A 26,889-nucleotide genomic window follows, 5' to 3' on the forward strand; every position below is an offset into this window, starting at 1 on the left:
CCCCCCCCCCCCCTCCCCATCCTCTCTACTCGACCGTGTGAGTGACTAACTGACAAGTGCGCGTACTAAAAAGTTACGGAAGGAACAGAGTTACCCACACACCCACGCACACAGAGAGGAAGAGAGGGGGAGAGAGAGAGAGATAGAGAATGGGGTGGTGGGCTAAGAAAAAAACTTGCTTCTGACCGGGCCGAAAAGCTAAAAAAAAATAAAAATTTAATAAATAAAAAAAGAGAGAGTAGATAGGAAAGTGCAGTACATGTATCAGGGTAGGTTGAGTTGTTTTGTCTGTTGATGGCAACGAGTAATGATAGTGAATCATCACAGGGTTCTTTTCTTTCTTTCCTTCTTTTCTTTTTCTTCTTTCTTCTTCTTTCTTCTTCTTCTAGTCTATTGAGCTGTATATGTCAAGTTGTCGAGGCCACGTATCAAATTTGTCAGGTCTTATCAAATTGACCACGGTCGTACTCGTAGAGCCCGTGAAGGCAAGGCCAATCCCGATGATTGACCGAGGGAAAAAAAAAAAGAAGGAAACTAGTCCGTATGATTACGACATACGTCACTCGCGTGTTCCCAAAAGGTAAGCGCAGCCAATTGGATATGGACAGAGGGTAAGTGAATGAGAAAATGAGAAAATGAGTAAATGAGTGAATGAGTGAGAGGGGGGGGGACGTGGAGAGAAGAGAACAAAGAGAACAAAGAAAAGAAAAAAGAGTACCCAGAAAAAAAAAAAAAAGTGTCCAAAGATCAGCGTGACCGTGGGGGTGGAGAGAGGGAGAGAGGATAGAAAGAAGCGACGACGACTGATAGTCCTGACCCGTCATGGTTCGGTCCAGACGAAAGCCAGCAACAGATCCACCAAATCCACTTCTTTCACACACTTACGAGTACACCACACACTCACTCTCTCTTGCTCCTCTCTCTCTCTCTCTCTCTCATACACTCTCATATTCACTTTCTTCTACTTGCTTGTCGCCCTCTCTCTCTCGCTCTGTGTTTTTAGACTTGGGGGTCTTGACCCACACAACCCCCCCCCTCTCTTCCATCCAATGGCGGCTAATCCTGAACACTTTTTTTTTTTTTTTTTTTTTTTTTTTTTTTTTTTTGCCTGCCCTGATTCCGCGGTCCGCTCCCCCCTCAATCTGGGGGAGAGAAGCTGAAGGAGGGGGTGAGAGGCCTTTTTCCTGTTGGTCGAAAGAGAAGAAGAAAAAAAGTCTCCCCGTCCGATGTTGTCGTAGAAGAGAGAAGGGTAGTTTCTTGTCTTGTTTATTATTATGATTCTTAATAGTAGCATGATTCTTCCTCTTCCATCTTTATCTAGGTTTGTATTTTCTTCTTCTTTTGTCGCTTTCTCTTGCCATGCATTGCTTCTCTCGCGGTCAGAAGTTTGTCCAGCATGAAGGAGAAGAGGATTGGGAAATTTGGAAAATCAGAAGAAGAAAAAAAAAAGTATATATTGGGGGGGGAATAAAAGGGAAGAAAAAAGAGAGAAAAAAAGGAAAAAAAAAAAAAAAGACTGACGGTTGCCGAGTCCGGTACCGAGGTATATGTCATGCGAATGGCCTATGAGTGAGGCCTTTTTTTTCTTTTTCTTTTTCTTCTCTGGCGCCGTCGGGATTCATACGAATTGTGCTTAGCTCACCATGACCTGAATCGCTAATGGCCACTCTATCACAGTTCCACCCCCTTTTCTCTCTCTCTCTCCCCCCCCCCCTCTCTTCCAAAATCCCTTCCCATCACATAACGCTTTTCTATTTTATCTTATTTTATAGTTTTGGATACTCCATATATCATGTACGGGTAGTATCAGTACGCACGAGTAGCAATGAGGGACAGTAGCCGTATCCGTGAATAAACCTGACAGCGCTTCTGCCTCCCCTTCCACTCTTCCAGGTCTTGGCCTTGCCCGTCTTGTTTCCCCGTGTGTGTCAGGTCCTGCATACGCGAGAGGACCCCTAGGGCTTTCCGCCTAGCCTCTGCAACTCTGCTGTTCGTAGCATCCGAGGATATGATAATCTACCGGTACTCGAGATGCATGTACAGACCATTCTCGGCACGAGGTACCGAGCAACACGTACAGGTAGAGAGAGAGGGAGAAAAAAAGAGAGGAAGAAGAAAACCGGACTGCTGCTGAGTGATATTACCACATGCGATGGGGAAGAGGGGGGGGCGTGATGGTCCAATCTCTCGTCACTTGTAAGCTTCTCCCGTCAACCGGCGACAGCGCAGAACAAGGGGGAGGGGGGGGGGGGGGGGGGGGGCGCGCATCGGGTTCCGACCAACTCGGCATCGGGGTTCGGCACCAGAACTTTTTTTTTTTTTTTTTTTTTGCCATGTAATACCGCGACGAATTGGCGAGGTCTCTCTGTTCCGATCCCGACCAGGATCTTGTGTGGTGACCGTTACCGGTAGTATCATTACCGGTAGCGGTAGTATTCGTCTGCAGCATTATTACGATGGAGCGGTAAGTGATGAAGTGATGATAGTGCCCCTCGTATATTGCAGTACCTGCAGTGTCTTGCTCTCTCATCCGTAGGTGAACTCGCAGGGACACTAGCAGTGACGGACAGTCCATCACCTCTCTGCACATTCATCGTATCGCACCCCATCCCGTACATATCTGTGCCAGCACCGACCCTGACAGATCCGCCTTGTCCGTCTCGTTTATATATACAGATTATAATCTATATGTACACACACACACACACACACACACACACACATATATATATATATATATATATATATATATATATATATATATATATGCATATATATCGTCTGCGTTTCTCTAGACGACCAAGGTAGACGTGGATGTGAAGACGAAGAAGAAGAGATTGATCCGTCCCAACTCCGATATTGGCTGATACCTTCCCGTCTGTCCTCTCTCTCCGCCTCTCGGACTACGGGGGTAGTGATGATGGACCACGACGAGCAGAACTGGTTTGCTCTCGCATGGGTGGTGAGACGAATTCGGTACCGTGCTTGCCAGAGCGAGTCCCTGGTCCCCCTTCTTCCCGGATCCGACGTCGTAGGAGACTCTTCATCTGCCGGCTTCTCCTGTCTCCCTCTTACGAGAAGAAGAAGGAGAAGGGAGGGGAGAGAAGGACGACCCTGGCCTCTCTGCAGGCTATGTGATGCGACCCTATCGCCATCGGGGGGACTTTGTTTAGGTAAAACGACGTGATACACGGGGTCACGTTTCAGCCGGGGTAAATCATCACGGTACTACGACGTATGGTAGGGACTAGAACTCGACATATCCCTCTGTTTTGTTTTCCCTCTCCCGTACGGTTCTTGTTTTTATTTGAACTTCCTCTTTTTTTTTAATTCTTTTTTTTTTAATTTTGAAAAAAAAATGAAAAAAAAATATACATTCTTCATTTTCCCTTGGCAGAATCCAGCCCTTTCTAGCTCTGGCCAAGAAGGTCCCACGCTTCATCGGCTTGTGTTGAGTAGAGAGACTTGCATGGTACTGTACTGTTCTAGCTCCGTAGTGATAACTCGCGCCATTATTCCTTCCCCCTTACCACCCGTCCCCGTCAATATATCTCAACTGATTCCATCGTCTACTACTAAAGTAGTCAGACCCATCTCTACCTCCCCCCCCCCCCCTGGTGTCCGACGACAATTTTGCATTGTGTACGTACTCGGCGAGTAGGCCAGGCAGATGATGTCGACGATATATCCGTACACTCTCGTACGGATCAAGTCTCGTCAGCACACGATACAGTGTTTACTCCTCTACTCCGTAGCAGGTAGGCCAGGGTAGATTGATGTGTATCCGGTACAGTCGCGGTCCCGTACATGATGGAATACCGATCCATACTCCCTCCGTATCCGTGTGGTAGCGTAGGCCGAGTGTAGTGAGTGGTGAGTAGTATTGATATTAGCTCCCCTAGAGCGCATGCACAATCTCATTTTGTCAGTCCCCACGTTGCTGTACGACGTATTGATTAATACGCGGTGCAGGTATTACTTCGATTGATGAATCTTGCAACGCATCATCTCGTACGGGTCAGCATTGATTGGTCTTCGCTATACTTCACCATTCACGTCAGGAGATGGCAGAGGTCGCACCATGTAACCTGTACTGCTGCTGCTAAGTCCCGCGACGTATCGTGTTCAGCCTCCCCATACACAACGACAGTGAATCAGATCTCTCTCTCTCTCTCTCCAAAAAAGATAGCATCGTGATATCTAACAATAGAATTGACGCGAAAAAAAAAAAAAAAAAAAAAAAAAACAGCGGAAGAGAGGACAGGACAGGCCAAGAGGAAACAGCAGAAGAAAAGACGGAGAAGAAAGCCGGTCGATGGCACAGCCCAGCAGGCATCACTGCACGTCCATCGACTCTTCTCTCTACCTCGCCACCCATCTCAGATATAGGGTAAGCCACGTCTGTCTCTCCTCCACCGGAGAGCATCCCTCGGATCATCGTCACATCATCATCATCGTACACGTCAAGAACGCGTCATCAGTCATTGGGAAAAACCGGGTGTGCTGCTGTCTCACCAAGACCCCAGCCTCGCTCAAGGAAAGAAAGATGATGAAAGAGGAAGAGAAAAGAAAAGAAAGGAAGATAGAGTCCATCCCCCCCCCCCCATGTTTTTTTTTTTTTTTTTTTTTTTTTTTTTTTTTTTCCCAGTGAACGAACTTTTGATAAGCTTGTTTCTCTTAAAATAANTTTTTTTTTTTTTTTTTTTTTTTTTTTTTTTTTCCCAGTGAACGAACTTTTGATAAGCTTGTTTCTCTTAAAATAACAACAACCTTGTTAAGTTTTTTCTTTTTTTCTTTCCTGTATATGCATGTGTCCATACGTGATGACCCCCCGGCCCCCCCCCCTCTCTCTCTCCTGGTCTCTCGGTCCCGTCGATCACTCTTCTCCTAGCAAAAGGGAAGGGGGAGGGGGAAGGGGGCAGAGGGGGGGCGCAAGTGTGCGACGATCCATGTATCGGGTCTGGTCTTGCGCAGCAAGTCTTAGCCCTTCACCAATGACGGCATTTGCATCATCTCCTCCTTCTCATGGTTCTTCTATTACCGACTTATGATCATCAGTGGGGGGGGGGGAGGAGGGCGCCACAATAGAGAGACAACATGGTTTTATTTTATTTTTTATTAGAATTAAGAATAAGGTAAAAGGATAAATTTAGAAAAGAAGAAGGGCAAGTCCATGTGGGCGAGGGAGAGCCTTTCATACACGGCATGATGGATTTAGACAAGGTCAAGAGAGACAGAGAGCCCGTGGCGAGGTGCAGACTGCAGGGAGATGGACATTGCCAAGAAGCTCTCAACGTCGATCTTGTCTTTTTTTTATATATATTTAATTTTTCTCTTTATTATTCATCTGTATCATCTTCATCTTCATTGCCATTTCCCCATCTTTTTATTCTTATATATACATCTCCATATTGAATTTACTGGATATTTATAGTTATTTTTATTTCTAATCTTGCATGGTGGCTTGGGGAGAAACGTACTCGGCAGATGGACACAGAGTGATCGGCTGTGCGTCTATGTGATATCATGTAGAAACTATGTCAGAGAGAGAGAGAGAGAGAGAGAGAGAGAGATGGAGATGGAGATGGAGATGGAGTTGGAGAGACATTAAACGTGGCAAGTCTTTCTTGGAGATACCCCCCCCCCCCCCCCCCCCCCATATGCGCAGTCACTTCGCGACGAGGAATTGGGAGAAGGGGGGGGGGGGAGGGGATAGTCTATCTGATAGCATCAGATAGAATGGTACTTGCCATTCAGAAAGAAGTACATGCGATCGAGGAGATGTACATGTCGTCGAGCAGGAAAGATACTCACTTTTAAAAATTTTATTATTTTTATTCTTTATTTTTTTATATCTTATTTAAAAAAAAGAGACAAGGAAAGGTGATGCACGAGGAAAAAAAAAGAAGACCGATGGGATATGAAAAGCCACAAGGACTTGTGGAATCTACACTGGTGTGCTTGGACTGAATTCCTCCAAGAGGACATTGTGATCTTCCTTTTCAAAGGACATGTTGGAGGATGGCATTGGAGAGAAAGCGGGATGGCATCGTACAAGGACACACCGTGGAAAAGAACTCATGAAAGGAAACGGGAACGGAGTAGCAGATAAGGAAAAAAAAAAGATGTTGCTGAACATCAGACACTGCGGCGGGAAGACATACAAGGCACAGAAGGCACAGAGGAGAGAAAAGTCTAGAGTGATTTAAGAAGAGAAGAAAGAAAGGGAAAAAAAAAAAAGAGAAGAGAGAAAGATGAAGAGTCCACTCGAGATACGTAGCCAAACACGTCAAACGCCGTCCACGATGCCATCCACCATTTTACCCTCCTCCATCGTCAGCTTCACTGCTATTGTTATATATGCCAGAGACGACGGGAGAAGAGGAGAAAGAAAAAAAAGCAGCACAATCTTCCTATCAACCCTCAGACCCGACTAAGCCCACTTGCCCTGACCGGCACCCGGATCGGGAAACGAGAACCCGGAAGGGAAATTCGGCATGCCGTTTGGCAGGGTACCGATGCCAAACGGGAACGCTCCCGCCTGTCCCGCCTGTCCCGCCTGCCCTGCCTGACCGGCAACACCGCCGCCATCGCGACCACGGTGGTTTCCGCCGCTGTTGCCGCCGTTGTTTCCGTAGTCGTCAGCGGATCCTCCGCGATACCCGTCGTCACCGGAGTCGCGGCCGCGGTTGCGCGTAGACTTGGGCCCGTGGGCCCCACCCTTGTCCGTCTGCATGCGACGGCTGATGGCCTTGGACGAGACGCCCGCACCGATCTCGATGTCGGGCTCCTCGACCACGAGGCCCGTCACGAGGGGCTTGCCACCGCTGCCACCCTGGGGCGCCGTGAGCATCCACTTGCGGTCCGCCTCCGTCAGGCGCGAGATGGGGATGATGCTGACGCCCGTGGCGTAATCGCTGCAGTCCCTGGGCCCGTAGCCGACTCCCCAACGGGTCTGGATGACAAGAACAGTTAGCATGGGCTGTCCGAGGAAGAAAAGAAACGCACGTATCCGGGTGTGTCGGGGGGTTACGTACACGAAGGGCAACCTCCAGATTCCGGTTGTCCTCGGTGCCAAGCTTGGCACTCTCGGCGTCGGCGCGCGTGAGCATCTTGACAAACGCATGGCGCTTATCCTTGTTGACGATGCACGTCTGCACGGTACCGTAGCGGCTGAAGATGTTGCGCAGTTCGGCCTCGGAGCATCTACGTCCATGTGTTAGCCTTCCTGGTCCCGTTCCCGTCGCTTCACCATCCTACAGAGGTCGGCACTTACGTCACACCACCGACGAAGAGCGTTCGGCTCAGGACCTTGATGGACCCGGAGGGCAGGGTAGGGTCGTGCTCCGTCCACTTCTCAGCAGGGGGAGGGCTCTGGCCACGGCGACGGCCCGGGCTACGGTTCCTATATTCGGCTCCGCGACGGCCACCGTCACGACCGCGAGGCGGCGTGTTGCGGCCATAGTCTAGCCTGTCGCGGCCACCGCCACGGGGAGATCCCCTACCGTTCCAGCCACGGTCCGGCGACCTAGACCTCGACCGTCCGTGGTGGCCGGGGGAGTTGTTGCCTGCTCCGTTGTAGCCTGCTCTCCAGTCACGCGCCTCATCTAGGCGGCTACCCTGGGCGCCTCCCCACGCAGGGTACGACGCCTGCGGGAGAGGGGCCGGGCCGGTAGGGGGCTGCGCGCCGGGGACTGCGCCGGTAGCGCTCAGTCCCTGGAGCAGGGCGGGGATTTTGTCAATGGGGATGCCCTGGTCGGCAAATGCCTTGACAAGAAGCAGCTGCTGCTGCTGCTGCGGATCCAGCCCCATCCCGCCCGGTGCAGCGGCACCGGCGCCAGCGAATTGAGGAGGGTTGGGGGGATACGCGGGAGCAGGAGCGGGCGGAGGAGGAGTGGCAGCACTAGGCGTGGCGGCCTGGCTGAGAAGTTGGCTAAGGGAGAACGGGAGACCCGGAGCAGGCTGCGAGACGGGCAGGTACGAGGCCGTCGGCAGGGGCGGCTGCGACGCGGCCGAGGGCATCGGCTGCGGCAGCCCGACCACAGGAGGCACGCTGTACGGCGGCCCCGCCGGTGCCGGAGGGGCCGGAGCACCCGGAGCTCCAGGCGTAGGCGTGCTCGACGTGCTCTGGCGCGCAAGGTTGGCCAGGGCATTCAGGATCGACTGGCTGTCCTGGGCCGCCGGAGTCGGGCCCGAGGCCTGAGCGGGGACATATGCAGGTGCAGATGCAGGCACAGGGCCTTGCATAGAAGCCGCCAGGCCGGGAGGAGGGGTGCCGGGGGGTGTCGTCGTGGTCTCTGCTAGAGGTATAACGAGTCAGCTACATTCATACGGCCAGGCAGACGGCCAGGTGACAAGGTTGCCTACTTTGAGGTGCACTCTGCAGTTTCTCGCGGAATGACTCCACCATGGAAGGGGGGAAGGTCTGGCCCTTCTCCCAGATGTCAAGCAGCTTCCTTATTTTCTCCTACAGAAGCCGAGTGTGAGTACGTGTACATGCGTATGCGATGGCCAGTTGGGCGTTGCAGGCATCGCTATCAGTGGTACTGTGAGATGGGTGTGAGGGAAGGAGAGGGGAGGATAGAGATGGACGGTGGAACATGCAGGTCCGCTTCGTCTTCGGGTCCGTCTAGGCTCTACAAGACGAGGAGAGCCCGTGTGCCCGAGGTCATCAAGTGCGTACCTTTTGTTCTTCGGGGCAGGTCTGAAGAATGTCATTCATCAGTACAGGCATCAGTTCGGTCACTCTGTGGACGCCAGCAGCGTATGTGCCATCCGGGGCCGAGCCGTTTACTGCCTGACCCTGCGACTTTGCCTGCTCGAGCCACTTGCGGGTTACAGAGTCTACGACGTATAGAACCCCCAACTTGTGCGTTCCAGGCGTCTTCTTGAAGTGGGTATAAATCTTCTGGATGAGTACAGACTCGGACTGCAAGTAGTAGAGAGCACAACCATGGTTAGCGGGATAGGTACGTGAGAAGGAGCGTGGATGGATATATGACGAGGACGGCCGTGAATGGCCAATACGCATTAATAGGTGTGACATGCCTGAATGTTTTCGACGCAGAGAGTTGTCAGACTGGAGATGCGAGACCCGGATACACCAGGAGGCTTGAGGTTAAGCATGGCCTGCAGGCCAGCCTCCAGATCGGTTACCGCGGATGCCATGATGATGGTATGATACCTCCCTAGACGGTTTCTATCGACCAAGGTCGTGAGATAATACGGTTTGCCCCGGCACAGTAATGTCTAATATACGATATGCGCGACGCGATATTGAGGTTTGTTGGCACGACTAGAAGAAGGAAGAAAGAAGACTCCTCCTTGGGCGCGACTGTTCAGAGCGCGTCGAGCGCTTCGCACGATGTGCGGTGCTTTACAACACACGTCTGGCGGAGCAGGAAAGAAAAAACTTGAAGGGGCTGATTACAGGGTCGCGAAGCTGCATAAAAATGCAACGCTATTGCCGCCTGGGATCGAGCTTGTTGGTGGTTCTCACAAGCCTTGTATGTTTGTCGCGTAAAAGATAGAGTTGGGAGAGCGAGAAAAAAACCCTCGGCGTCTACTGAGTGCTTGCGTCACAGTACGATACCACGGTCACGCGAGTCTCGGATCCCGCTTCTTCTTTCAGAGGTCGGCGATACGAATGAGCAGAGGACAGACGCTAAATTCGATAGGTCGAGTCTGCCGCGTCGCAAGGCATGCGAGATAGTTGCGGTGGCGGTGGTGGTGTTGAAGAAGAAGAAGTTGATGATGAAAGAGAAATAGAATGGTGGAAAGAGGAGAGAGAATAGGCAAAAGTAGCGTAACGGAAAGAGGCTGGAGAAATTGGAGCGAAGGCAGGCGCAGGGGGCAAATGAAAAAAAAAAAATGCAGCAGAGGGCGGACAGTCCCATGGTTTAGCCGACGACGCGTCTCAGCTGATCTCGACCCAATAACAATTCAGAAGGAGGCACACCGTACAGTAGCCGTCTTCGCACCTACTCGTTTGCGTTGTTACAGCGCACACGCACTGGACCATTTATTGGGTCACCGGGACTACAGACTGCACTCAACCACTGTGCGCGCAGCGATGCTCCTTAGTAATACAAGTGCTATTAGCACACAGCGACAGCGCCATAACAGTGCGTAGTTACGTATTATTACTTACTCCGCACAAAGTCCTCGTACTCGTACAGACGGCGGGGATGCCATTACATGTACACGTACAACGGTATCTGCACCCAGGATACCACCCACCACCACCTTTCTGCCTCCGTATTACGAACCCTCTGGCCCCAATGTCAGACCCCGGGGGTCCTACAATGTGCCATTCGATTCAGAATGCAGCCCATAGCAACATAGGGACAGACTGAGGACGTCTACGCGCTCTTTTCCCACGCTTCATGTGCTTCCTCTTCTCGCAGAATCCTTCTCACCCGTACTGGTCCCATCCGGGCCAGCCCTGCCCCCGGGGCGTGGGGAGGCCCTTCACCCCAGATTGTGCCGAGTCTCTCAGAGAGCGTCTATTAGTCAGTCCGGGTACCACTCGGGTATATTATTATGGGGAGCAATAAACCCAAGCCCTCGTTACTTTTGTTGGTCAGGTGTGGGTTAGATTTTGGAGGAGACTGACCAGTGCTATCACAGGACTGTCTCCATAACCACGTAATGGTGAGAGGCACCCACGACTTATAGGCAGCAAAACGCAGCAAGAGTAGAGAACAAACGGTCATCTCAGCGACCAGTACGGTAGCAGGACAATGCCGAGAACACAGCCGAAAGCGGAGGAAACGTATGCATCGTTGGGGCTTTTTTATTTATCTAAGCAAAAAAAGAGTAGTAGTAGCCGTGGGAGGTGGGTGCCAAGGGGGGCGGGGGTGGTGATTGCTGGCGCTGTAAATTAGCGCTATGATAGGCCCCAACGCCCTCGGGGAAACGTCATGCAGGATACTACTCCGTGCTAAAGCCCCCCTGGCTCTCTCCCTCTCTCTTTTTTTTTTCTGCCACCCTGGTACGTACCCTAATAAGCCGTAGTCGCTGTCTCAACCCGAGAGGCTGCCCGCCCATCCGGCCGACCTTTTTTTTTTTCCTTTCCCTCCTCTCGAGCTTGCGTCTTTTTAATTTCTTAATACTTAGCCTCTTCCCCGTCCTCCTCCACTTCTTCTTCTCGTCCTACTCCTCATATCCTTCCCCGTCCCTCCTCATCTCTCCCCAGTGAAGCCCTATCCAGATCATCTTCCTCTGCGACAATGGCCTCCGTCGCGCGCCTCAGCAGCTCTGCCCTCCGGGCCTCCTCCATCAGCCGGGCCACCGCCTTCAACACGGTCCGCTGCTACTCCGCTAAGACCCAGGTAAGCTTCACCGACCCCCGTGCCAGGCTGTGCTCCCCAATTGCTTCCCTCTACCCGCCGAATTCGGAGCTGACCCGAGCGCGTCACAGACCCTCAAGGAACGTTTCGCCGAGACCCTCCCCGAGAAGATTGAGCAGGTCAAGGCTCTGCGCAAGTACGTTCCACCAACCCTCCCTCCTCGCCCTCCCTCCATGGCTGGCTCCAATGCCGCGCGAATTCCCCTCCCCTTCCTTCGATATAGCTGCTGACAACAGGCGACCGCAGGGAGCATGGCTCCAAGATTGTCGACCAGGTGACGCTGGACCAGGTCTACGGTGGTGCTCGTGGCATCAAGGCCCTGGTCTGGGAGGGTTCCGTCCTCGACTCTGAGGAGGGTATCCGTTTCCGTGGCAAGACCATCCCCGAGTGCCAGGAGCTTCTCCCCAAGGCTCCCGGTGGCAAGGAGCCTCTCCCCGAGGGTAAGACCCAGTAGCCTGCCCCCTGCATCTGGCCGCGTCTCCGACGTCCATGCTGACGTGTGTGCGCTATCCAGGTCTCTTCTGGCTTCTCCTGACCGGCGAGGTCCCCACCGAGCAGCAGGTCCGCGACCTCTCGGCTGAGTGGGCGGCTCGCTCCGACATCCCCAAGTTCGTCGAGGAGCTCATCGACCACTGCCCTACCGACCTCCACCCCATGGCCCAGTTCTCGCTGGCCGTCACCGCTCTCGAGCACACGTCTTCGTTCGCCAAGGCCTACGCCAAGGGCATCAACAAGAAGGACTACTGGACCTACACCTACGAGGACTCCATGGACCTCATTGCCAAGCTGCCCAACATTGCCTCGCGCATCTACCAGAACGTCTTCAAGGGCGGAAAGGTTGCGCCCATCCAGAAGGACAAGGACTACTCGTTCAACTTTGCCAACCAGCTCGGCTTCGGTGACAACGCCGACTTCGTCGAGCTCATGCGTCTCTACCTGACCATCCACACTGACCACGAGGGTGGCAACGTCAGCGCCCACACCACCCATCTGGTCGGCAGCGCCCTCTCCTCCCCCTTCCTCTCCCTGGCTGCCGGTCTCAACGGTCTTGCCGGTCCGCTCCACGGTCTTGCCAACCAGGAGGTCCTCGGCTGGCTCACCGAGATGAAGAAGTCTGTCGGTGACAACCTCAGCGACCAGAACATCAAGGACTACCTGTGGTCGACCCTCAACAGCGGCCGCGTCGTCCCCGGTTACGGCCACGCCGTCCTCCGCAAGACTGACCCCCGCTACATGGCCCAGCGCAAGTTTGCTCAGGGTACGTTGCTCCCCTCATCCTCGCCTACACGCCTGCTATCCCTCCTCCCGACCTGCAAGTGACAGCCGCTAACTCCCACGCAGAGAAGATGCCCAACGACCCCATGTTCCAGCTGGTCAGCCAGGTTTACAAGATCGCCCCGGGTGTCCTGACCGAGCACGGCAAGACGAAGAACCCTTACCCCAACGTCGACGCCCACTCTGGCGTCCTCCTCCAGCACTACGGCCTGACCGAGGGCAACTTCTACACCGTCCTATTCGGCGTCTCCCGCGCTATCGGTGTCCTTCCTCAGCTCATCATTGACCGCGCCTACGGTGCCCCCATCGAGCGTCCCAAGTCCTTCTCCACCGAAAAGTGGGCCGAACTCGTCAAGAAGCTGTAAAAAGTAAATTTCAACAGGCGTATCTCTTGGGACGATGTGGACAAGGAACACATCCCCTCTTGGCGGGAAACGAAAAGCCGACCTCGGGGGGAGGGGGAAGGGAAGGAACATATTAGGTAGGGCAAAAGCCTCAGGGAGGCTAAGCTTTATTGTACAGTACGAGAGGGAGTAGTTGTCGTAGTAGCAGTTGTTGACAGTTGTACACATGGGTACATTTCACCCTACATGATGAAAAACGGATAGGAGGGTCCCGCTCCTGGCTGATTTCTCTCTGTTCAATCTCTTGGTTCTCCCTCTTTGAACGGGGTGCTGGATGCCTACGTCTAGACAGCTTGGGCCTCTCTTCTCTCCACCAAACACTTGTACTTACTCCGCAATCCGGGGACACGGGGGCGGGGGCTTCGAGGCCAGACTGTACCGGCCCGAGCAAGCCCAACATGGCAGACAAGCCACATTCGAACATGGTCACATCGCTCGAGAACTACGCGATACGGAGAATGAGCACGGGGTAATGAATCCATGCTGGTCCATCTTTCCAGGCTTCTCCGCATGATCACGAGTGGGGTGCACGCGGGGAAATGGCGCGGATGCTGCGGGGGGAGAAGAATAAATAAATAAAAAGGATGGGGGAATTTGAAAAGGGGAAGAAAAGAGTGAATAGATTCGGAGAAAGACATCGGCCTCCGAGGTCTCCAGAGGAATTAAGCAAGGATTTATTTACACTTCTCAAAGTAGTAAGTCGAGAAAAACAAGGGGTCTGCAGCGTGACGCCATGATAGGTGAGAGGTTGGGTACGCTGTTGTTGTCTTGTTCGGTTGCCGGTCGGTTAACAAGCTGATAGATAGTCTGGAAGGGGGGGGGGGGGAGGGGAAGAAACCGGGGGGTGGACAGCATGTGAGAGGACGCGTATTACTAACGGGTGATTGTCAGCGTGGGGCCGCCGACCCTCCTCCCCCATGTAAGAATGCGGGTTTTCAAGGTGCGTGGTCCAACTCCAGTCTGGAGAAGGTGTGGGCTATCTTTGCTGGTCTGTCCTACGATTTTGGATATAGTATGAAATACAGCAGCTCGTAGGAATAGCTGTCACGATACAAGCACACACACACAAAAAAACAAAAGCAAGACCAAAGCAGATTGCCAAGCAAAAAAGGGTCTTGCATTCATATAACTTGAGCGCTCTGTTCCACCAAAGGGGGGGGGGGGGCTGCATTAGGTAATTGTCAGTAAAATACCGAGAAAAGTGGTAACCTCAGGTTGTGTAGAACTCAACAATCGCGTCGTGTGTTGAGAGGTACAGCTGTACCTGTACGAGTAGGTGACCCCAAAGCTTTGCCCCTGGCCTATGAAAAAAAAAAAAAAAAAAAAAAAAGGTGCCTGAGGCTCTGGAATATCCTACTTGTGGCCGCCCGGGGCAGGCCAAGGACCGTGGAGTGGAGTGGTCGGTGTAGTCGCTGTGATTGGATCTAGGTGTTATATAATCATGACGCTGTGCCGTGTCTGTACGACAATTTTGTCTTCTCTCTCCTGTCTCACGGATACATGTACAAGTATTACATGCGCATGTGGTCGTAAGCAGACGATACTCTTGTAGGTAACGTAACGTATTACTAGGTAAGACTGACTTTCTCCTTCTCCACGTCCTCTTAGCTTCCTCTTTCATCATCATCATCTTACAGCTTTACGTCTATGAACGTTCATGTACTTGGCCGTAGGTTTCTGATAATAGACGTGTGTAAAAGCTGTACTTAGTCAGCGCTCCACTGTCTAATTATGAGCGAGTTCCTGTATATGTAGGCTTCATCTTCAAGCACATGCAAATCGCTTGGCCCATATGAGGAGAGAAAGGTACATGTACACGTCTGACAGTGGCCGTGCTTACTTGTACGAGTACATGCAAAGCTGTATCAGCAGCTGACATCGCGCAAGTAGGAGAGAGAGACATCAACATCCCTCGGCCCAGATGCCAGCGCACCTTGGAACCTCTCAAGCTACCCGTACAGTGGATGCAGCTTATGTAGTAGCCGAGTCACCACTAAAAACTGTTCCCCCACCCCCCTTAAGCCCCCCCCTCCCCATGAACCCGGTGAGCCACCGCCAAAAAACCCCCCAACTGAGGCATCAATTCGGCCGTTTGTTGAAGCTCCCGCTTTCTTACTAGTACGAGTACCTGTGCTAAGAACCCTAGGAGCACCAAGCTCCCCCATCTCTGTCCCTTCTCTTTCCCTTCCCTCTTTCATCCCTCTCAATCAGCATCGTACAGCATACGCAGACGCAGACATAGTCCATCGCCGACTCTTCGCTCCCCAGTACTCCAAACTTTTCCAAAACCTCGGAACATCTTTTCCAACCCTCCCCCCTCAAACGCGACGAAGCACCCTCTTCCCTTGGTCAGGGCCCCTTTTCAGCAGTCGAACCCTATATTGCCATGTCACCTACCGCCGCTACCCCCGCCGCTGCTGCTGGTGGAAGCCAGAAGCTCGAGAAGAAGCCCGTTAAGTTCTCGAACTTGCTCCTGGGTGCCGGTCTCAACATGTTTGAGGTGACCACCCTGGGTCAGCCCCTCGAGGTCGTCAAGACCACCATGGCTGCTCACCGTGGTGACGGGTTCGCCTCTGCCTTGGGACGTATCTGGTCCCGAGGTGGTGTTCTTGGCTGTAAGCATCCGCTGCCCTCCGCACCCTCCCGCTATCTCCCTGTCGCCGCTCCTGCATTCCCCGTACTGACACCTGTCGTCCGATGCTCAAGTCTACCAGGGCCTCATCCCCTGGGCCTGGATCGAAGCTTCCACCAAGGGTGCCGTGCTCCTTTTCGTCGCGTCCGAGGCCGAGTACTACGCCCGCGCCGCGGGCGCCAACGATTTCGGCAGTGGCATCCTGGGCGGCATCACGGGCGGTGTGGCTCAGGCTTACGCCACCATGGGCTTCTGCACCTGCATGAAGACGGTTGAGATCACCAAGCACAAGCAGGCCGCCGCCGGCGTCGTGCCCGCCTCCACCTTTGCCACCTTTATGGACATCTACCGCAAGGAAGGTATCCGTGGTATCAACAAGGGTGTCAACGCTGTCGCCATCCGCCAGATGACCAATTGGGGCAGCCGCTTCGGTCTCAGCCGTCTCGCCGAGAGCTGGATCCGCAAGGCGACGGGCAAGGAGCACAACGAGAAGCTCGGCGCCGCTGAGAAGGTGGTCGCCTCGGCCATCGGTGGCGGCCTCAGTGCCTGGAACCAGCCCATCGAGGTCATCCGCGTCGAGATGCAGAGCAAGAAGGAGGACCCCAACCGTCCCAAGAAGATGACGGTCGGCAACACCTTCAAGTACATCTACTCCAACAACGGCATCCAGGGTCTCTACCGTGGCGTCGCCCCCCGCATCGGTCTCGGTGTCTGGCAGACTGTCTGCATGGTTGCCATTGGTGACATGTAAGCCTCCTCCTCTCCTCTCCTCTCTTCTCTTCTCTTTGCTAATCCCCTGCCAGTGCCAAGACGTACGTCGAAAAGTTGACTGGCGACGAAGTTTCCGCTAAGCACTAATCGGCGCCCTTCCCGTCTCCTTCCTCCCCTTTGCACTAACGCGATGAGAAATCGTTGCATACTCGTGGAGGGGGGGGGGGAGGGAGACGAATCTTGGCAACATCACACATACACACACAAGACACGACCCATGATGCAGAGGCGCGCACACACACACTACAGCAACCTGATCTCCCTACAACCTGTGTATTAGCGTTTTCTTTCCCTCTCTGCCTTGACTCATCCCCATGCTCTCTTCTAATCTTGTTATTTTTCGCTGGGACGAATATTAATCGTTATAATGTTTGTGTAATTTCTGGGTGTCAAGCCTTTTTTATCTTCTTTTTTTTTCTACTTTTATTTTTTTGGGCCAAAGCTTTCTACAAGGATAACTCCTTTTCTTACTCGGGGACAGGATGTTTAGATGCGGAATCGGATTCTTTATACGAAACATGGCGAGAAACGGAAGCACAAAAAGAAAAGCAGTCAATAATATAGAAGCTCTTTTTTTTTTTACAACGAAATAGAAGCAAATAAGTTTAATAGAAAAATCTCATGGTCATGAACTCGTTGAAAAGATTTTTTTTGGGGGGGAATGGAAGAAAAAAAAACGGCTGGTGAAGAAATCATGGTGATTGGATGACGTTAGGGGGGGGATGGAAGAAACGAAATGACTTATGCTAACAATTACATTGTATTTGTACACAGAGACGGTGACGGACTCGTTCCATCGTGGGAGACATCACTATAATGACTCCTCTGTTTCCTGGACCAGGGGAAAAAAAAAAGAAACTACTCGTTCCTTGAACAGCCACGTCACGCCTCGTCCCAGTCGTCAGCGGTATCAAAGGCCCACTCCTCTTCCCCGTCAAGGGAGAGCATGGCCCCCTCACGCACCAGCTCGGCAACATCGTCAGGCGCCATGTCACGCGTTGAAAAGTCCTTCGACATATTCCTCGAGTGCTGCTCTGCACGCTCACGCTCTCGCTCTCGCTCACGTACATCCTGCTGCTGCTGCTGCTGCTGTTGGGGACGCAACCTCCGCATGGCACGACGTCCGGGACCCCTGTCTGCCATGACGCTGCGACGCTGCATGCGATCCCAGTGCGACAGGAGCGGACGGGCCGGGTCGTCGTCCTCGTGGGCCTCGCGGCAGTAGAGTCCCGTGGAGGCGTAGTTGGGACCCTGGACCATGCCTACGACCGGGTTGCCCGTGGGGACGAGGCGGCGGGGTGAGAGGTACGTGTCCCTCGCGTAGACGGCTATGCTGTCCGGGTCGCCGAGATCGCCTGCCGCGGCGCCGGGGAGTGGGGGTGGCGGGTCGGGTTCCCGGTGGGGCGTGAAGGGGACGGGTCGACGTCGACGTCGACGGCTGACGCGGTGGTGCGGCACGCCCGGGGGCGCGGGGGGGCCGGGTACGGCGAGACGGTGCGATGCCGGCTCGTCGGCCCTGTTGGTGGAGAGGATGAAGACGCGGCCGGTGGCGTCGCCGATGGCCAGCCGCGACAGGTCGGGGGAGAAGGCGCCGCTGGAGATCGGGGCCGGGGCCTCGAGCAGGGTCCTGACCAGGGGGCGCCGCGCGTGGCGCACGTTCCACACCTTGACTACGCCGTCGCTAGAGCCCGTGTACAGTCTGTCTAGGCTGGCGCCCCAGGCGGTGAACTTGACGCCCGTGTCGCGGTCCTCGCGGTCCTTGTCGAAGCCGTCGAGCGAGGAGCCGTGCTGCAGCACGTGCAGCGGGGCGTCGGGCTGAGCTGTGTCCCACACGTACACTCTGCCGTCGGTGCACGCCGCCGTCACGTACGCGTGCCACGCCGAGTTGGGCACGTAAGTCAGCTCGTTGACGTCCTTGGCCGCGCAGTCGAGCGACTGGTACACAGTGAAGGCCGGCGGGTCCTGCCGCCCCCGGTCCTGCCGGAACTCGTGGATCTGCGTCTGCGTCCCGTGCTCCATCATGTTGCCGCACGGCGACGTCGCGCAGATGAAGCGCGGCAGCGTCGGGTGCCATGCGATCTCGAACACGTTAGCCGTCGTCACATTCGCTATGGCGATCCGGCGCCGCGCGTCGGCGTCCCACAACACGATCTCTCCAGAATCCCGCTTCTCCTCCGGTATGTCCAGGTCGTCTCCGCTCGCGCTGCGCGGCGAGTAGCCCACCGCCAGCATGTGCTGCGTCCCCGGCGCCAGGCCCCACCGCAGCGCTGCCGGCTGGTATGCCCACGTGTCCGTGCCGTCGGCGTCTTTGCGCGAGCACGACAGGGCCTCGTACGGGCTCTCGGCGATGTTGTCCGGGTTCACCGTGTAGATGCGGACGGCCTGCGTGGGCGTGTCTGCCGCCGATGCGACACGGCCCGACCCGTCCTTGGCGGCGACGACGAAGTTGACATTACCGTCGTGCTTCCACGTGGCCAGGAGCACCATGTGCTTACCGCTAGGCTTCTTGGGGGAGACGTCACCGCCCGGATCATCGTCGTCGTCATCCTCGACCGTCCAAACCTTGACGGTGCCGTCAAAGCTCGACGTATAGATGCGCTTGTGGACAGGGTCGTAGTCGGACGACACGACCGAAGAGTATAGCCACCTGTCCTGACTCTGGCGCATGGCCTCGGTCGAGTTCTCCCCCTTCTCCACCAGCGGCCGGGGTATGCGGTGGTCGGGGTACGCCTGGAGCCTCCCGCACGCTAGAGACCCGAGCAGCAGATTCCCAGGCTTGTTGTACTGCTGGTTGTGGCTGTCCGAATGCGTCGTGGTGCCGCAGACGATGTCGCCGCCCGACACCCAGGATATGGTGGAGACGTCACCGGCGCAGTTGGTGAACTCGGCTACGATACCTAGGTCGTCCTCCAGGCTCCGGGGGAATTCGTTCTGAAAGTTCTCGTAGCCCCGCATGCGTCCGAACCCCCGGTTGCCTTCCAGCTCCCGGGCGAGGAGGAGCGCGGACACGCGCGGCCCCTGCCGATACTCAATGTCTCCGTCCGACTCACCACCGGCCGGCCGTTCGTTCCCCTGCTCCTCCGGTCCGAACGAGAGGACGCGCAGCCTATCAGGGTACGACGCCCTGCCAGCCAGTATATCGGAGCAGAACTTGCGAATATCTTCGCTAGTACGACCGGGGACCTGGTCGCCCACGATGACGGAGACGGGCGCATTCTCTCGCACGTAGAGGCGTAGCGCGTCCAGCGTGCGCGGCCGATCGTATCGGTGCAGCTTGTTGAGATACGTGACAATCTGGGTGACTTCGTCCGACGTAAAGTCGACGTGGTACACGACTGGTTGCTGTATGGCCTTGGCCGGAGCACGTTTGAGCCGCGACACGCCCCTGCGGATGTGCTCCCGCTCCTGGGCCATGATGTAGGGTCGTGGACCTCTTTTGAACCAGAGGTTCTCGGACCCGTTGACTTGTCTGCTCAGCTCATCCTTACGCCCCTCTTTTTCTTCTACTTCCGGCGCACTCATAGTCAGGCTCGCAGTCGTCGCCGTGATCATTGGCTCCGGCCTGAGATCCTCCTGTGTGTCCGACTTGACACCAGCAGTAACTTTGTATTTCTATATAAGCAAAACATGTTAGAACAGATTTTCAGAGCCTAGATACAAAGGGGGGAAAGAAAGAAAAAAAAAAAAAAGGGGGGGGGGGGGGGGCCAACAGTATCCCGAGAGAGTTCCTTGACCAAGGTCTTAACCTCTGCGGAGAGGTACGTCTCATCCTGCGCGGTCAAGTAACCGCGCGTCTCATCATGGCGACAGCGAACGTATGACGCCTGGGCGATCCGTACGATAACCTTGGATAACCGGTCAGCCAAAAGGCAAACAGAGCAAACAGAACGGAAGTCTCTGTCCATACATCCTGAGCAAGCTCGTCGAGCCGGTACGCAGTCACAGGCGACAGCGCGTACACCTCCCTGACCACGTGGGGGAGCACCTGAGCCGTCAAGCAATCCTTATACGGTCGACGGGGCCTTGGCGGCTCCTTTCGCGCAGAGGCGGCACCGGCAACCTTGGCGTTGAGAACCTTGCTCTTGACATGGCTGATTCCCGAGACCGTGTTCTCGACGCCGTACATGCCGTTCACGTCTTTCGCGCCGGCGTTTCCGTTCCCGCCGCTAGTGCTTAAGACGCCGCCGTCGACGCGTCTCCTCTTGCTGGGGGGCGGTTTCTGGGCAGCACGGTCAGCATGCTCGTTCCCGGATTCGTGCCGTCGCCGCGGCGCCGACGGTGGTGACGGCCATGGTAGGATAGCAGCAGGTCTGGCTGCTGCCGTCGCCGGCGGCGCCCTCGACGCTAGCAGTGGCTTGGTGGCGGCGTGCGGGTGGAGTGGTGAGTCGAGGAGTGTCAGGTCGATGACTTCGGGGACGAGAATGGTGGTGGAGGCGATGGCGGCGTTGCTCATGGCGGCGGAGGGAGGGGGAGGACCAGGAGCATCGTCTCGCACCCGCTCCTGCCGTGAGCTATGTAGCATGGGCCGGGCCTTGTTCGCGAGACGCGCGGAAGGGAGACGCGTCCGCGTTGGTCGTTAGTCCAGCAGTTGGTTGCATACGAGTATAATTAGAATCTTTCGTTAATTAGAGGCGTTATGTGTTTCGTGAAGGGCGGCTCTCTTTAGAAAATTATGTGGGGCTCCGCTTCATTAGTCGAGTTAGTCACTGGCTTAATAGGCTCTCCTTTCTCCGGACGAACTGTCGTTCCGATTCCTCTCAAGAGATAGCTATTTTAGAATTCTTAGAGACGCTAGGCTGATCTCTAATATAGGAGCGAATATAGGAAAGGATCACTCTGCTACTCATCTTCCCTCTTCCATCGTCAATATTTCGTCTTTTTTTTTTTTTTTTTTTTTTGGGGGGGGGGGGGGGGGGGAGGTCTCCAACTTATCAAGTCCCATGGACTCTTAAAGGGTGCAAGTATCTCGTCATTGTGAACGGCACACATCGATGTCCGCTCAGATGAACCGTTCGATATTCCGGGGTGCCGCATTCGCAGAGTTGCAGGTCAAGACCCCATCTTCGGAGGTCTCGATGACGTTATGGCTCGATCGACCGGTATCGTCACACAAGAAGAGGCATGCTCGTCGCGTTAAGTATGTCTTGCGGTCTGCCAGCTGATGTGTACGTATTGGTGGTTGTCGTCTATGCTAGAAGGGACGGATCCGACGTTATTGTAGTCGAGTCCCGCTTACCTAAGCTATGGATGAAATGCACGGTCAAAGTATGGCAGGTATATCGGATCGAGAACAATAGGGTCTAAGGGTCCATTTACGTCATGCTCGTTCGGCGGCGTTGTAGCTTCGACGGTTCATACCGGCCCCGCGAGTGGTCGCTCTCCTTCCAGATCATTGTGTCGTTCACACGTCGTCCGTACTCGCTGCGTTCGATGGCCGTTCCTCTACGACGAGTTGGTGTGCAGCCGTGATGAGGAAGCGGTCGCTCAGCTATAGATTGGATTCCCATCCCAGCTAGATAGGTATATATAATAGACAAGCTCTACAACTGCTCTGCCGCACAACCGGAAGGGAAGAAAGCAAGAGAAGGAGAGAAGAGAAGAGAAGAGAGAGAAATTTGCGAGACGACATTAAAAGAAATAATACACTCTCCAGAGGCTTTGCGTTGCCTTGGTTGATGATGAAAGAATAAGATGAATCACCACCTGGTGATGATAGTGCTGAACAACGATACCCCTCCTCTCCTGCCTGCACCTTATCGTCTCATCTCTTATCCTTCGCCCTACAGACCGTAACGATCTCGCCCTCACAGCTTACCCTTGCTAGGGGTCTGCGACTCGAGCTCCTTGTACAGCTGGGTGATGACGTCGTCAAATGCCTTGGCGACCAGGGGACGCTTGATCTTGAGACTATACGGTTTAGTGTCAGTGTGTGTGTGTGTGTAGAGGAGAGGAGTGAGAGGAGTGAGATGGGTAAAGGTAGGTAGGTAGTAGTGCTGTGCAGGTGTTCACATCAGAGTTGAAGAGGGGAGAGCAGGCAGTGGAAGAGTTCTCACGATAGAGGGTCGCGGGGGTGCTAGGTGAGGAAGACATACGTAGGAGTGACGAGGTTGTTTTCGATGGTGAAGGGTTCGACGGCAAGGTGCACGTTGCGGACGCGCTCAAACGAGTTGAACTTGTGGCTACGGGCGATGTCCTCGAGGACCTTGAGCGCGGCGGCGCGGACGTTGGGGTCCTGCGCGGCGGCGGTGAGGGCGGCGGTGTCGGCCTGGGGTACGGGCGTGCCGAGGATCTTGGAGGCGAAGGGGGCAAAGCCCTCCGGTTCGATGCCCAGGACGGCGACGAGGGTCGACTCCTTGGGCGAGCCGTGGACGTAGGCGCTCGAGATGATGGGGGTGTTGCCGAGGAAGACGTTCTCGATGCGCTCGGGCGAGATGTACTCGCCCTGGCTGAGCTTGAGCACGTTCTTCTTGCGGTCGATGATGCGCAGGCGACCCTTGCTGTCGATCTCGGCAATGTCGCCCGTGTGGAACCAGCCGTCCGGCTCGAGGGCCTTGGCCGTCTCCTCGGGGTTCTTGTAGTACTCGGTGAAGATGGGCGGCCCGCGCATGAGCAGCTCCCCGCGCGGGTTGGGCTTGTCGTCGACCGTGTACTCGAACTCGGTGACGGACTCGAGGCAGACCTCCATGGCGGCGGCGGGCGGGCCGATGTTGCCCGTCTCGAAGTCGCCCTCGAGCTGGATGGTGCCGTTGGCGAAGGACTCGGTCAGGCCGTAGCCCTGGTGGAACTCGACGGCGAAGGCGGCCATGAGGAACTCCTGCACGTCCGGGTCCAGCTGGGCGCTGCCGCTGATGAGCGCGCGGGCCCGCCTGAGGCCGACGGCGTCGCGCACCTTGGGCGTCCAGATGCGGTCGTACAGGAAGTGCTTGTTGGACGCCTTGCCCGGCGGCGCCCGCATGCTGGCCTTCTTGGCCTCGATGACGCGCCGGGACAGGGCGCCCCTGAAGCCGTCGGCCTCGATGGTGGCGGCCCGGATGGCCGAGTTGAAGCGGTTGAACAGCCGCGGCACCGAGATGAAGCCGGTGGGCTGCAGGATCTTCATGTCGTCGACCAGCCCGAGCACGTCGCCGCGGAAGTAGCCGATGGCCGCGCCCTCGGACAGGGCCACGCTGTCGACGACGCGGCCGTAGATGTGCGCCAGCGGCAGGTACGAGATGTGGACGTCCTTGGGGAGCACCGTCCCGCCTAGGCGGGAGGCCGAGTTGGCCGCCACGGCGCTCGCGTGGGTCAGCACCACGCCCTTGGGCATGCCGGTGGTGCCGGAGGTGTAGTTGATGGTGCTGATGTCGTCGCGCGAGGGGGGGCGGGCCCCCCGCCCCGACCGGGCGCCGATCTCCTCGACCTGGGTGAGGGAGTAGACCTTGATGCCGTGCTGGGCCGCCAGGTCGTTCAGCACGGCCGACTTGGTCAGGGGGCCCACCTCGCCGGCGTCCAGGGGGTCCATGGAGACGATGAACTTGAGGCCGGGCAGCTTCGGGGCCAGCTTGAGCAGGGTGGGGATGTGCGGGAGCGAGCAGACGACGCAGGCCAGCTCGGCATGGTTGATGATGTACTCGGTCGCGTCGGGGCCGAGCGTCTCGTAGAGGGAGACGGAGTAGAGGGATTGGGAGCTGCAGGCGAGGTCTGTTTGCCGTCCCGTCAGAGGTCAGTCTTCCGCGCATGCGGTGATCGGCACCGTCCGGAGTAGCAGAGGGAGGTCCTGCTCGGCAGGATGAGGGTCCTCGGTAGGGACGTACCTGTCAGCTGCCACTCGGCACGGTTCAGAGACCACAGGCCAACGCCGTACTTGTCCTTGGGGTGGCCGATGGTCTTGTGGAGCTCGACGATGCCGGCACCGAGGTCGGTCCTGCGCTGGGCCACCTCGGCGTACGAGAGCCAGTCGTACCTGTCCTTCCAGCTACGCGCCGCCGGGTCCCAGGCGCGGGTCCCGAGACAGCGGTAGCTGCCAAACCTCTGGGCTGACGACTCGAACAGGTCGTGCAGGGTCTGAACCTCGGGGTCGAAGGTGGTGAGGAGCGGCTGGTCGCGGAACCGCCAGTGACGGTAGACGGCCGTGCGGTTGGGACGCTCGGATCCGGGGATGGGCAGGCCGTGGGGGTGGCCGGGCGGAGGAGGCCGCATGAGGTCGCTGATGACGGAGGAGGGATCGAAGGGGGCCATGGCGGTGATGGTTCGTGGTGGCGGTGATGGTGGTGTCGGTGTCTCCCTTGTATACGAGGACGTCTCTGCCGTTCGAGCTTCTCTGTATGCTGGAGATGGGACGGGATTTATACGCAGTGCTTCTCCGGTCTATCGTCTCCGGCTGAGAGAGGAGGGGGGAAGGGAGTGTGGCTGTCGACGGGGAGTCGTATGTACGGCTCGTCCGATGCAGGGGCAGGAGGCAAGGAGAAGATGAGGATGGCGTGGGAGGGAGAGCTTCGGGACAGAGTACTAGTGCCAAAGTAGTAAGGTAGTAGTAGTTTAATAACGACCCGGCAGAGAAAAGAGGAAGGCAGTGAGTGGAAATGTAATGGATGGGGTTGGTCTGTCTCGGGACGAGCGGTGGCTCCGCTTGACTGCTCTGGGGGCCCTTTTTGGGGTGCGCCGAGGTCCAGGAGAGCTGAAGTTGGGCTTGTGGAGTTGCCTGCGGTTGTGGGCCGAGGCTTGGTGGTGCTGCGCCTACAGGCTCTACGGGTACAGGGTACGGCAGGTACAGGTGCAGGTGCAGGTCGACGCAACGTACCCGTACATATCGTTACATGGTATGACGCCGGGCTGCTGTGGGCTGCTGTGGGCTGCTGTGGGCTGCTGTGGGCTGCTCCCCGGGCTATACGTGCCATATGCGCCCCAGGTAATACATGCCGAAAGAGGCTGTTGGGATCATGTCGTGTTACCCGGTGACATCAGCTACCCTGTACGAGTCATCGGCAGTCAGTTTTTTTTTTTTTTTTTTTTTTTTTTTTTTTTTTGGGGGTTTTTTTTCCTCTCCACCTTTTTCTCTTTTTTTTTTTTTTTTTTTTTCTCTTCTTCTTAGGAGGTTTTTCTTCCTCTCCACCTTTCTCTCTTCTTCTTGTCTCTGTTTGTTCCTATATGACGATTCCGGTATTCTGAAGGATGCGTCCCGTATCCTGGTGGTGAGGAGGGAAAGATGTGAGGGACTCGTGGTACCTCCGTCTGCGATATCGATCCTTCTACTGCTGGTATGGGAATCACGGCTATCATTCGTTATCTGAAGCCTAGTCGGATACAACGCGTCATGTGCTGAGTCGACAGCGTGCTACCCCATATTAGTATGTGTGCACATGCCGAATGTGCGGGGTTGCCACGCTGCCACCGACATGATTAGAGAGCAGCCCGTCTACGGATATCGAGGACTCGAAGTACGAAGTGCTGGAGAGAGGGGGGGTTATACCACCCACCCATGCCCCCGATCCGATACTTGGCTGTGAGCTGGCTCTTCACGTGAAGGTGAAGGTGCATGCGGTTCGGACTCGGGAGGGGGGGAGGTACAGATACAGATTGCCGATTGCATGCATGTACTGAGACGAGGAATATCATCACCACTCTCCCATGTATCTGGTAATGTTGAACGTTGAATCCTGATATTGGCAGTCGGAAACTGACCTGTCCATCTTGTATCATCTCAGATGCCTGGCAGTCTGACCTGTGCAGAGCACAGGTACTCGTGCTCCCCGCCAGCTTCGTCTTCTCCCATACATTGCACCTGCAGGGCATAGGATACGGCAAGGCTGATTGATACCCGGGGGGGGGGGCGGGGCTTATCCATCTCCGGCCTCTCCTACAAGAAGCTTGGAATGATCAAGCCCGTGGCCGGCAGAGATTGGCAGTCGGACAGTCTGACAGCCTATAGAAGGCAAGGGCACCACCCCTTGTTTTCACCTGGGGCAATGCCGAGAATGCGGCGCTTTCTTAATCCGAGTCTTGTTGGATTCCGAGATGTTCGGTACGGACCAAGCTGCTAAGCAGAGCTTGGTCTGTCGGGCAATCTAATCTGGGTGCGACCGTGCGATTCTGTGCCGACCAATACCGTCGTCGTCTCTTGGAGAGACATGGGTACAGTGGTTTCATGTCATGATGTCACATTTTTACGTCCACCTTTTTGTCTCTTGCTGTCTTGTCTCTCTCCTCTTTCCAGGCCAATTGATCTGTCTGGTCAGTATCTATGTTTTCGCTGCATACCTACCTGTAATCTGTACAGAATTGTCGAGCTGATACTACATGCTGATGTATATTGATTGCTACTGCAGGTAGGTACATACATGTATTCACGATCATGATGACAATAATAACAATCCTCACCACCCTTTCACTTTCGAGATACGTCACGCGTAGACCGTATAAGATCCGATGCATACAATGGATTGACGTCGGCCCTCTTCTATCTTGAATCCCCCCCCCC

The 26,889-nt window shown here is 55.3% G+C and overlaps 5 protein-coding genes across 5 annotated transcripts; 2 read left to right on the forward strand and 3 right to left on the reverse strand.

Annotated features, from left to right (window-relative positions):
- Positions 1-6,433: 6,433 nt before the first annotated feature.
- Positions 6,434-9,168, reverse strand: GMORB2_6425 (uncharacterized protein; the record flags this gene model as incomplete). Its single annotated transcript, XM_035468395.1, has 6 exons — positions 6,434-6,955; positions 7,038-7,206; positions 7,277-8,300; positions 8,368-8,467; positions 8,684-8,929; positions 9,064-9,168. The coding sequence occupies 6 exons, from the start codon at positions 9,166-9,168 to the stop codon at positions 6,434-6,436; spliced, it is 2,166 nt and encodes a 721-aa protein (XP_035322376.1).
- Positions 9,169-11,231: 2,063 nt separating this feature from the next.
- On the forward strand, positions 11,232-12,991 carry GMORB2_6426 (citrate synthase; the record flags this gene model as incomplete). Its single annotated transcript, XM_035468396.1, has 5 exons — positions 11,232-11,333; positions 11,423-11,487; positions 11,598-11,791; positions 11,866-12,609; positions 12,693-12,991. 5 exons carry the CDS (start codon positions 11,232-11,234, stop codon positions 12,989-12,991), a joined length of 1,404 nt encoding a protein of 467 aa, XP_035322377.1.
- Positions 12,992-15,416: 2,425 nt separating this feature from the next.
- On the forward strand, positions 15,417-16,520 carry GMORB2_6427 (Mitochondrial carrier protein; the record flags this gene model as incomplete). The annotated part of the gene is made up of 3 exons (XM_035468397.1): positions 15,417-15,633; positions 15,737-16,409; positions 16,466-16,520. 3 exons carry the CDS (start codon positions 15,417-15,419, stop codon positions 16,518-16,520), a joined length of 945 nt encoding a protein of 314 aa, XP_035322378.1.
- A 795-nt stretch (positions 16,521-17,315) lies between these two features.
- On the reverse strand, positions 17,316-20,886 carry GMORB2_6428 (WD40 repeat; the record flags this gene model as incomplete). The annotated part of the gene is made up of 2 exons (XM_035468398.1): positions 17,316-20,045; positions 20,341-20,886. 2 exons carry the CDS (start codon positions 20,884-20,886, stop codon positions 17,316-17,318), a joined length of 3,276 nt encoding a protein of 1,091 aa, XP_035322379.1.
- Positions 20,887-22,249: 1,363 nt separating this feature from the next.
- GMORB2_6429 (long-chain acyl-CoA synthetase) lies at positions 22,250-24,650 on the reverse strand (the record flags this gene model as incomplete). Its single annotated transcript, XM_035468399.1, has 3 exons — positions 22,250-22,340; positions 22,526-24,113; positions 24,227-24,650. Coding segments are annotated over 3 exons (2,103 nt in total), but the record flags the coding sequence as incomplete, so codon positions are not given.
- Positions 24,651-26,889: the final 2,239 nt, after the last annotated feature.

Source organism: Geosmithia morbida (genome assembly GCF_012550715.1).
Source record: "Geosmithia morbida isolate 1262 chromosome Unknown scaffold_5, whole genome shotgun sequence".
NCBI classification, from domain to species: domain Eukaryota; kingdom Fungi; phylum Ascomycota; class Sordariomycetes; order Hypocreales; family Bionectriaceae; genus Geosmithia; species Geosmithia morbida.